The sequence below is a fragment of the Musa acuminata genome, chromosome BXJ2-4 (assembly GCF_036884655.1).
Source record: "Musa acuminata AAA Group cultivar baxijiao chromosome BXJ2-4, Cavendish_Baxijiao_AAA, whole genome shotgun sequence".
NCBI lineage: Eukaryota > Viridiplantae > Streptophyta > Magnoliopsida > Zingiberales > Musaceae > Musa > Musa acuminata.
In genome coordinates this window covers 38,961,072-38,972,913 of record NC_088341.1, presented here as the reverse complement: position 1 = coordinate 38,972,913, position 11,842 = coordinate 38,961,072, and the positions used below count along the sequence as shown (strand labels likewise).

Here is an 11,842-nt window from a genome sequence, read left to right as displayed (position 1 = left end):
CACCGACATCAAATCTCATCGAATGCAGAATAAACTACGATGTTATAATATCTCTCACACAAGGACTTGACATCCTTACCAATAGCTCATATTAAATATTAAGTATCTTATGAGGCATAACCAAGTAATAGTTTCATGACATGTCATTTACCATACTAGGCATAACAAAGTGGTGGTTTCATGTTGTGACCTCTCTGATCCCATCTTGGATAACCCGTCCAATACTTAATTGATTGAAAAAGCTTCACTGAGATAACAAAATTTTTTGTTTGCTAAAAGCATTTGGCATTCTATCTTATTCCGCTAAAGTGAAGTAAAAAGAATGAGAACATAATAAGCATAAGTAATCATAAGTTGTGTGAACTATAACTAATCATAATTTATACTATCACGAACTTAATTGATTTTGTTTAAGTCATATGATACTATTGCATATCCATTCGTAAATGGTCAACCACTTCGAAATCTCATAGTCTCTTAAAGATCTACAAAAGAGAAGACTAGTTTAAAGAAGAATTTAACTCGAGATTCAACAAGTAACCATTTAAGAAAATACTTAAAAGAAAAAATAAATTATAAATAAAGTCTTCGTAAGTTCTAAACAGTCATGCAATGTCCAAGGTGGTCCACTGTAGCCAAAAGTCTCAAGTGCACAAAAGATATTGCCGTGGAATAACACAATGAACCAGTCATAGATACTATCCCAAAGGTCTATCTAGTCAAATGCCACTTGGGTAGCTCCCCGATGCTATGCTGACTAATACTCTGTACCATTTTGTGGAGTTAGAAAACTTTCAAAATAATTGCTTGGATAATTATTTTTGGATAGTTTTGTATTTGTACGATGACTACACATAACCTATATTTATTAGATTGAAATAACTATAATAGTTAATCAAAAGGGCTGTCAAGCCTATTGTAAGCCCTCTACATATTATGTAAAAAAAAAAATATAAAGACATGGACATGTATAAATATTATATTGAACACCCTATTTACAGCTCTATTTATGACATTCTCTCTCACTTATTCTTTCGACTTCCTTGTCGAAGCATTCACGGATGTTGCATCTCCTCACTTTTCCTGAAACTTTAATCTTGTGCTTCAATTGCAATGTATTTCTTGGCTTCCAATTGTTCTTCATTACTGTTGTTAAGTAGTCGAGCTTTGATCCGCTAATGTCGATTCAATTGGCCAATGATTGACTCTAGTGTGGGATCGATCGAGTTATGCTAATTTTTACTAGTTCCTATGGATCTCTTTGATAAAAGAAAAGACCTTCCATATTTTATCCTATTCTCTGGGACGTTTCACACCACTTGAATTGGTCGGATGCATGTTGGAATTATAATGAGCATTGCCTCATCGATTTTGAAGTTTTAAAGGTCTTTTCTATGCAAAATTTGTCGATCAATTTCTCTTCTACTTAGTTATTGCCTGTAAGTAGGTTCGTATCACTTTTACTTTCTATTGTTATTCTATTGAAAAATAAAATAGACAATCTACTTTCGATAGAACCGATCATTATTGGTGATAATTTGATAATTATTATCTTCCATTTTCTTCAAAGGATCTTGAACATATTAGAGCTCATTTACTAAATAAATAAGAGAATTGAGATTACTTGACTTCGTTTGCCTCCTTTAAGGTTATATTTTATACATAATACTAGTCTTTGCTTGTTCTTTACTCCCACTTTTGAAGCACTCAAAATATTTATACTCCTTGTGTTGAGTTAGTTACTACAATTCACTTCCTTATTACAATCGAGTTTTTGGAATACAAGAAGTTTTGCCCCGAAAGAGTAAAATTTCACCCCGACGTAAAATAAATCTCTAATAGTTTTGGTTACCTTTGGGGTTGTATCATCTTCTCTATCATTTTTATCGCATGCTCTAAATAGAAAAGATATAGTATCATGTACTACCTACTTCGTTCCTTTATTGAGTACTCCTACATCGAACAGAAGTCTCCCACTTTTGGTTATTTTGATAAGAAGCCTATCAATATCGATCTTACAAAGTTTCCCGGCCTTTGTCATTCAGCTTTATCTCAGTACTTAGAGTTTGTCTCCATATTTTTCACCTCTTCGACCCCTTTCACGATTATGCGCTCTCCCTCCATAAGATCAAGAGATCGATGATTCGACAAAATTCTCACCTCTATGGTACTATCATGTTGTCATGCCTATGACCCTACTATTTATCACCTCATATCTATATTCTTTTCTTCGCATTGATAATATGTCTGTGCAATACTATGGCACTCCTTTGAGTTCACATTCATTCTGATCGATAGTTGGTTTTGGGTAGATAAGTCCATTTAGATTCATCATTGTTTCCTCACCCCTTTCGACTATCAACTTCAACACTCTTATGTTATCTGAGTAGTTCCCCTTGGTCAATAGAAAAATAGAGCATAATTCTCATACATGGCCTCTACTATCATGTTGTATAGCTCACACCGATTTTATTCTCCTTTGTATCCTTAATAGCAACATTCATTCACTTGGCTTCATCTTCTAATTTGCTGAGCTCCTTTAAGTGAATATGTGCTCTTAAGTTGTCCAATCCTCTATCTACTCTAATCATACCTCTATATAATCACGTCCCTTCATGAGACTAATCGGTACTTGCATTCGGAATCCTCCTTGGTGGTACATAGACCGGAATTATTTAGGGTATGTGTTTAAAGGCGAATCGGTCTCATTATCGTGATCTCATCATGATTCGACTCTCATTGCATAGATCTATGGATATCACAATATATGCAACGGATAACATAAAGTGAGAAAAATATCAAATAAATAATAAGAAAAAAGAGTGCGAATCATGTCACACATGTCATCATTCGTGTGATTGACTTATAGGGCACCTATGACTAACACATATTATCCAATACGAGACGCCTGCTTGATTTGTTAAGCTTTATAGAGCTATCATTTTGAGGTACCCCTTCTTAGCATGTGTGCGTCATTGTATATGATTCTCTATATAGAGAATCGAGATTTATCATTCTTAGATATTTGTCTAATTGGAGTACCTTTTCTCTTTGCATCATTCCCTCTAAAAGTTTCTGAGACCATCATTTCCTTGAACTACATTACATTGTTAAACAAACTATGCACTATTATACCATCACGAACATATTTCCTAGATAGTGACTCTTTATCAATACAGCCCCCGTTGTGCTCCTTAAGGCTTGGTAATATGTTGAACTTACTATACACTTCAGTCTCCTATAGATATATCATTCCCATATCGAAGAAAAAATCTCAATACTCTATGGTGTCGACTTTTGGTCACCTTGGAATAGCATCGATAGTCCATCGTTCACATACAAGCTCTTGCATAAGTAACAAATTTTTTGAGTTAGCAATTTCCTTCACTTTTGTAAGCTGTGCACAACTTTCAATCGCCAAGCAACCCGTCCTTCATTATATGGTCTCATCCTTTGCTAAGCGCTCTACTTGTCTTAACTACTATCAAGTTTGGATGCTAATGTTGAGCCATAGCTCGAACTCAACCATCCCAACCTTTATATACTATGTAATCTTCCAAACTTGTTTGTCCACATGATGCCTCTTACGCCAAGAGTTAGTCATTCATCTTAATATCAATTTTAGATGTCCGCTCCTCCGTGCAACCCCTTTCACGATGTCTATATACTCGTTTCCCTTAAACGATCACGTGTATTGGCTGACTTAATGCAATCCTGTTTGATCTTTTACATTTGCATATCAACTGTTCCTAAGTGTACTTATCCTGCTTTGATACCATATGTAATGGATTTAGCTGATTTTACTTAAGTCACGCAATATTTATACATGTCCGTCTGTAAAATACACAATTTGTATTTACAAGATTGAAGTAATCATAAAAATTAATCAAAATAGGATCATTAAATATACTATAAACTATTTATAGGTAAAGCACGAATAAAATCGAAGGAATGAATATATATAAACGTAATATCAGATATTCTATTTATAACATAATCCGTGATACTTATCACAAAAAGTAAACGTAAATCTAATTTTGACCATTTTATCAGACTTGCGCAAGAAGAAAACAAGTTAACGAACGAATGCACAAACAAACTATTTCCATCGCTTCATCAAAGAGCAAATCACCGTGAAAATAAATGATCGCACATGAAAGATTAGTGCATGGAGTTTACACAAACTTAAACAAATCATTTTAGAAAAATATACATTGTGTATGGGTGAACCTCATATGGTGAACTCTCGTCAAGATGTTCAATATACGTAATCTTAACCTTTTATATCAGGTCAGGTCGTATTAATCCAGTACATAAATGTCCATCAAATCAAGATCAGCGTACAGTATTCGTGTAACAAAATTTTCATATGCTTTTTGTTGCTTCTTGTTTTCTAGTAAATGCACTCAAGGTTGGTGATGGCTTTTTGGATGCCACGAGCACCCAGCACTAGAGAGCTAACCTCACCATGCAACCGGAGGAGGATGAGATCTATGGGAAGCGTGTCAAACTTGTTCTAATAAAAATCAGGTGATTTTAGATGTCTCCCACAACATGTACTCAAACTTCGAAAGATCCCAATACATAGATTTGCATCATGAACATAACCCAACAAATTCATCTATATCTTAAAGAGTACGGAAAGCAAGAGTCACAAACATCAAACATCATCTACGTCTTGTAAGAAAGAATTTAAGGGGAATTACACCATATGGGTTGCGGGGTTTCTTATACCGTGTAGTGTTGTTGGATATTGTCGACATCGATGCCTTTGAGCTTGAACACCGACTCGACGTGTCCCTTCAGAGTGTGCACCTCACGAAGTCTGTCGATAATGATGATATCAGATAAATAAAGATGGAAAGAGAACTAAGAAAATAATCTTAAGTTGCTAAATATTATAGAGAATCGAAAAACTCATGACTAATATATAACAATGCAAAAAAGTGTGATGGCTAATCTATCCTATTAATCTTTACTCGTGATGCGTGCAATATATAATAAGATCAGCAGATGTCACTAAACTTTATCCATATTTGTCGACAATAAAATATACTATCGAATATCAGCTTAATATATATAACTCATACTTTGATCTTAAAATAGCTTCTTTCTTTTTTTCCTTTTTAAAACCATCATACAAGTACAAGGCAAACGACAAGTAGAGTTATATGGTAGAAAAGAATGAGGTCAAATCTCAAACCTTCTTCTGTTCTTTTCTCCCAAACCCCAAAATCTCTAATAACTGCATTTGATTTTTTTTTTTTTTTTTTTTGTCTATGACACCTATCACAATGTGTGTGTTCAAAACGTAGGGATGACTTTTTGCTATTTTGTCGCCCCATCTCCTTTTCACAGTAAAAGATATTTATGATGGTTGGGGTAGTTTTGAATGAAAAAAGTATTCAATACCTAATTATTTATTTTTTTAAAAAAATAAAAAATAATAATACATAAAATGACATGCATGATGCTCACATGTGGACTTTGAATCCTATCATTTGTATATAACAATGCACTAATCAACTCAACAGACACAATACCTTATTGTTTGTTAACGTCTCAATATGTGAAGAATAATGATACAATAGAAACAAGTCAGTGAAATTTGTTTTGCAATAACACCGGTTAAACTAAAGACAATTGTATCACTTCTCATAATATTTTCATAAATTAATTTCTCATTTGATCGGGACATCTATATATCTTGTTCCCAAATGTAAAGTTAGGACACTCTAAGTTTTTGTATGTCTTGTTTTCTAACTCAAATGTATAAAGCATAAAAAAAAAAATATTGAAATGAGAACTGAATGAATTGAAAATGACATACCTTGCAACTTCAGCTCGCCTTTTAGCTTGCTCGGCAAGCTCTGAAAGTTCTCGGTAACTGCTTTTGTCAGAGAAGAGGTTAGCATTTTCCGGAGTTTGGAGACCGTGCAGTGTTCTCTGTGCCATTGCCCATTGAGCTTCCCTTTCTTCCCTGCCATAGTCCTTCTTGGTGGTGAAGGCAATCTGAAATTTCATAGGAGCAGACTTAGAAAGAGATGTTGAGAGAGAGAGAGAGAGAGATGGAACTGCTAATGTACAGTTCATAATGATTGATACCTTCTTCTCAAGGAGGTTATCCCAAGCCTTTCCACTTAGAATGTAGCGGATGCAGAATTTGAACAAGTCAAGAGGGGCAAATGTCACAAAGCTGTAAAGCCAAATGACACCGGCCCATCCCCAGCCTATTCCTTCTATCCGTGCAAACCCCCACTTGGGATAAACAGCTATAAGGGTTGCAACCTGTGAGAAGCAAATGTTTGGTTTAGTCATCAGGATGAACAAATTATAATTAGATTTTTCATGAAGAACATGGCATAGCCAGTGAGTGGTTTTTGTAAGTTTGTTCACTTTGGTCTTTTCCAAATCCAACTTAAGTCATTCAAATGAAGAGAGAACAATATCCAGAGACAAAGGAAAGGTCAAAATGCAGGAGTATAGTGTCTTACCAGCTGAGCACCAACAAATGCGAAGACCAAGAGAAGTCCGGGCCGTTCAACAAAACACCAACTACGTGATCGAGTAACAAATATAAGAGCCTGACTGATTATACTAACTTGCAGATATAAAGCGGACATCATCTCGTCATTGCTATGCCTCAATGATCTAACTTTGAACTTATCCTGCAAAGGCATGACATGAAACTGGCATCAGATGTATGATCATATCTGCAGTGATTCATTGGAAACAGAGAACATAATGTAACTAATTACAAAGATCATGAATGCACTAAGTGAGGTTTTCAATTAAGCAATTCTGCATAAGTGCAAGCAGAATGAGCTATCCCAAACATTGTTCTGCCTGAGATTTCTGTGTTGCAGGAAAAGAGAACAAACAGTGCTCACCGGGAAGAAGTCTGTCTCTCTCATGGCCCAGAAGAATATAACAGTCATCAATGCCAAATAACCACCAAACACAATGCCGGTAGCAAATATCTCTCTCAACTTCCAACTATCAGGCATTGGCGATGGCTTCACACGGTCCTTTGAGATCGTCATAATTGTACCTGCAATTAGGAAATCATGATGGAGAAATTCAAAGGCAAGAACATGCAAAAGAAGCTGTTTAACAAAAGAGCTCACCATCATTAAGGATAGCAATGATCAAAACCATGAAGGGTGAGAAATCGAATTTCCAAATCAATGCAATAAGCATAAAACCGACCTACAGAGATTGAACGGAAATTAGAATCATGGAACTGAAAGAAAAATCATGAACAAAAAACCAGACATTTATATTGAAGGCAAGTCAATTTAGAACTTACAACAATCCGAATAGTGATGGAGACAGCATAAATCTACATCAAAACAAGATCAAGAGCTAAGTCAAAATGACATCGGAAGCAAGGAATTATAACAGCAGTCATAAGCACCTACCGTGTAGTTTTTCATCCTCTGGAAAATAGCTCTGCTGGTAAGAACAGCACTGATGATGACACTAAGCCCAGGCTGGGTGAGGACAATGTCAGAAGCACTTCTAGCGGCATCTGTGGCATCAGAAACAGCAATTCCTATGTCTGCCTTCTTTAAAGCAGGAGCATCATTAACTCCATCTCCAGTCATCCCACATATGTGCTTTCTCTCCTTCAATTTCTTCACAATTTCATATTTGTGTTCTATTTCATAAACGAAAGTTAAAGTCAATTGTACATTATACTACTAAAAGCTATGACAATTTGATAACAAAAGAAAATTTCGCTGACCTGGAAAAACTCCGGCAAATCCATCAGCCCTCTCAATTAGTTCATCTACAGGAAGTTCAGCAATAGATTCATCCTTCTTTTGGCCAAGCAAGTAAGAGGCAGGATACATGTTGGTGCCCATTCCAAGTCTTCGGCCAGTTTCCTTGGCGATTGCAAGCTGGTCACCTGGATTGAACATAACAACATTAGGAATAAATGAAAACCACAGTATCAACATACAAATGACAAGGACTGATCCAACTTGCCAGTGATCATCTTCACGTTGACACCAAGATTGAGTGCCCTGCGAATAGTTTCAGCACTGTCATGCCTTGGAGGATCAAACAGAGGCAACAAGCCGACAAATTGCCATGGCCCTCCAGCACGATCCTTGGACTTCTCCGGGACTTCCTGCAGGACAGAAAACAAAGTTCCATGAGGAAGGAGCGGTACCACAGAACTGCCAAGAACAAGAAGAGAAACCTGTCTTGCAACAGCTAGTGAGCGAAGCCCGCGTTCAGCAAACTTGTCGATGACATAGTGGACCTTGTTGCGGATATCTTCGTTGCAATTGCAGAGGTTCAAAATCTATTCCCGGTGAGGAAACAAATTATGACACCCCGTAGTGATGCATACAAATTCAACAACTAGAACGACAGAAATGTGACGATAAAGGAAAGAACTGTACCTGCTCAGGAGCACCTTTACTTACACGATGCCAGTTTCCATCAAGGTCAATGTAGGTAAGAGCAGTTCTCTTGTCGACAGGGTTGAATGGGAGAAAATGTACCTCTGTTATCCCAGCTCTCGCCTATGCATGACACATGAGACGTAGTATTCAACCTTTATGAAGCTCCATGATCAATAGGGTGCTTGTAAATATGAAAAGATACCTCCTTTGGGTCGCCAAGCGTTCTGATCATAGCAGCGTCGATGGCGTCTTGGTTCTCGATCCGCGATGCTCTTGCGGCCAGTAGTACCACATGCTCCTTATCCACGTCCCTCACGAAAACCTCGATCAGGTTCTTGTCGACGCTTAACTTGTTCAGAGTCAGCGTCCCAGTTTTGTCGCTGCAGAGGACGTCCATGCCGGCCATCTCCTCGATGGCTGTCATCCGCTTCGTGATTGCGCCCTGCTGAGAGAGTCGGTGTGAGCCAATCGCCATGGTCACCGACAGGACGGTGGGCATGGCGATGGGGATCCCTCCTATCAGGAGGACCAGCAGGTTGTCGATGCCGTCCCTGTACTTCCGGTGCTGGATCGGGTACATGACGACGACCTCGATGACAATGCCGACGGCGATGGAGCAGATGCAGAAGTTGCCGATGGCGGTGAGGACTTTCTGGAAGTGTCCCACCTCGTTGGTGCTCTCCACGAGGTGGGCGGCCTTCCCCAAGAAGGTGTGGACGCCGGTGGCGATGACGACCGCCTCGATCTCACCCTGCTTGCAGGTGGAGCCTGAGAACACTTCCTCACCGGGGAACTTTGTGACGGGGATGGATTCTCCGGTAAGTGACGACTGGTCAATCTTCAGCGGGTCGCCCTCGAGAAGCCGCGCGTCGGCAGGGACTATGTCCCCCAGCTTGATGCTTATGATGTCGCCAGGCACAAGAATCGCCGCGTCCTGCTCGCTCCAGTGGCCATCTCTGAGCACCTGTCGCTCATCAGACGAGACAACCACGTATAAGTAGAGGTGTGGGGAACAGAACATCGTGGGACTACGAGACCAGTTTCTTGCCTTCGTTTTCGGAGCAAGACCAGCCATGAGGGCGGCGGCGGCGTTCCCAGCATTGTTCTCTTCGATGAAGCTGATGGTGGAGTTGATCAAGAGAAGCACGATGATGCCGACGAAGTCCTGCCAGTCCGGTGGCTGCCCCCCACCGTTGGCGAGGGCGATGGCCATGATCGCGGCCATTTCCATAACCCACGAAAGGGGGTTCCACATGAAGCCCAGAAATTTGAGGACTTTGCTCTCCTGCCGTGCAGAATCGTCACAGCAGACAGTCCAAATGCAAGGAATCGAAAGAAAGAATGCGGAACGGAAACGGATTGCAAAAGAAGCAGGAAAAGAGGACCTTTTTCTCCTCGAGCTTGTTGGGGCCAAGGATCTGGAGCCGCTTGTCTCCTTCCCCCGTGGTCAGCCCATCTTTGGTACATTTCAGCTGCTCGAACACCTCCTCGATCGGCACGCGCTCCTGCAACCACAAGCCAACAAGCCATCGTCGTCAGAATGGTGATGGCGACGGCGGCAGTGGCATCTCGGGAGATTCTCGTGATAGCGTCGCGTGAATCAACCGCGAAAAGCTATTCAATTTCCTCGTGAATTTTCTGAAGCGAAAGAACAGCAGCCACCACATGTCCTCTCCCGCGCCAACCAAACACCGCCGCGCAAAAAAGAGACACCTTTCTTTTATCCTTGTCTCATGTTTTGCCGGACAAATCACAGGGGGATATATGGAGCGGTCGATCACGGTTTCTCCGGGGGCCAAAAAAATCTCCGGAACTCTACGGAGGATTTTGGGGTCTTCCCAGGCATCGAGGAACGTGAACGGCCGAAAGACCACCACCAAGGAAGTGCTCAAGAACTATCTTATGGATCTCAAAGTAATGATCACGAGAATAAAGGGAAAAGACTTAAGAGATAATCTCTGTTTGTGGAACTCGAACTAAAGAATGATTTCAGAGATTAAAGGTAAAATCCTAGAGAATAATGCTTGTATTGGCTGCCTTCCCTGTCTCACATTCCTTCCTTTTCATGAGAATAAAGAAACGATGAATAACCAGATCAAAAAGAAAAATGAAGTGGAATCAATTGAATCTTTTGTTCCCAGTAATACACTTTATGTAAACATCAGATGCATAAAAAAGATCAATTTTGATTCAGAAAACACTATCTTGAATCGCTCATAAACTACTAATGCTTCCATGTTAGCAATTTGGAGAGCCCAAAACGTCAAGAAAAGCAAAGCAGCAAGATCAAAGCAACCAAGTAGGGTAGTAATAGAATCGTGGGATATGGAGTCGCTCACCAGATCAACCGTCTCGTTCTTGATCGCCTCCAAGCTGATGTTCCCGTCCATCTCTCCCACTCCTCGAGGGGCCGCTCGCTACCAGCAAACCCTAGAAAAGAAGCAGAGAAGTCGCCGATCTCTCCAACTCTCTCGCCCCCGCGCGAGGAAGAAGGTACGGAGTCCGAGCGGAGAGGGGGACGACGCTCGGCACCGCCTTTTATAGCAGGCTTCCTACCAAGCGGGCCCCGCCGCCGCAACCTTCCTCGACCTGATGACGTGTCGGGGCTTCTTCATTCTCGCCTATAACAACCAAGGCAGGGTCCTCCCGCCTTTGCCTCACCAGCCAAGCATGGGTCCCACGTTAAGATAATTTCAAGGCGCCACAGGCGATGGACCATTACGCCAACGCTGCCTGAGGACAACAGATGATCAAAGCTTTTCCTCCAGCGCCGCACCCTGGAGCATCGCGTGAAGCTTTTGCACAGCAAACCACATGGCCTTTAACAGCCGTCGGATACTCCCCCTTCCGCGACCCATCACCACACGATTACTTGCACGACGGTACACGGATCTGTTCCTCCCGGATCTCCTCGATCCGCAGGAGCCACACCCTTTCGCATCGAGATACGTGCGAAACAAAGTGTCGATAGTAGAAAAGATATCGTCTCTGTTATCATCTTATACACTGAGATTGGCTGTGGACGACGGGATTCCGAGGGAAAGTATATTCCACGGCGGATTCTTGGAGTAGGGTGTGGGAAAAGGTATCTGGGAATCCAAAGATTCTTCTGACAGGGAAATCAAAGCCCCCCAAAAAATGTTTGGTAAAGATGATTAGTGAACATTATATTATATGTCGAATTGATGTAAGAAAATAAATCAATTATAAATGTCAGCAGAGTCCGCTAATCTAAAATTCAAAGACACGACCGTTGAAGAGACCTCCATATATAGATTTCAAGATACGAGAGTCCGACACTATCGCAACAGCACGACAAAATGCACTACAGAAGCAAACATATCCCTACCTCTCATATAAGCCCAAGCGTTCGACGTGGGAAGCAGAAGGTAGTGTAAGGCCGCAATGGAGAACGGCAGCAGCAG

General features: G+C 40.5%; 1 protein-coding gene across 1 annotated transcript; it reads right to left on the bottom strand.

Moving 5' to 3' along the window:
- Nucleotides 1-4,531: 4,531 nt before the first annotated feature.
- Nucleotides 4,532-10,935, bottom strand: LOC103983169 (plasma membrane ATPase-like). The gene is made up of 16 exons (XM_009400357.3): nt 10,757-10,935; nt 9,803-9,922; nt 9,466-9,702; nt 8,620-9,381; nt 8,415-8,537; nt 8,210-8,314; nt 7,993-8,137; nt 7,748-7,912; nt 7,422-7,660; nt 7,310-7,342; nt 7,128-7,209; nt 6,891-7,051; nt 6,495-6,668; nt 6,106-6,288; nt 5,831-6,012; nt 4,532-4,825 (listed from the first exon to the last, which is right to left on the bottom strand). The coding sequence occupies exons 1-16, from the start codon at nt 10,805-10,807 to the stop codon at nt 4,729-4,731; spliced, it is 2,859 nt and encodes a 952-aa protein (XP_009398632.2). The 5' UTR covers nt 10,808-10,935; the 3' UTR covers nt 4,532-4,728.
- Nucleotides 10,936-11,842: the final 907 nt, after the last annotated feature.

Bases quoted from the DNA above. Each gene is read 5' to 3' on its own strand.
- LOC103983169 (XM_009400357.3), bottom strand. From the start codon at position 10,807: ATGGACGGGAACATCAGCTTGGAGGCGATCAAGAACGAGACGGTTGAT. The intron at 7,913-7,992 runs GCAAGTTGGATC...TGTTCAATCCAG, and splicing joins CAACGTGAAGATGATCACTG to GTGACCAGCTTGCAATCGCC. The intron at 7,052-7,127 runs GTGAGCTCTTTT...TCCTAATTGCAG, and splicing joins CATTGCTATCCTTAATGATG to GTACAATTATGACGATCTCA.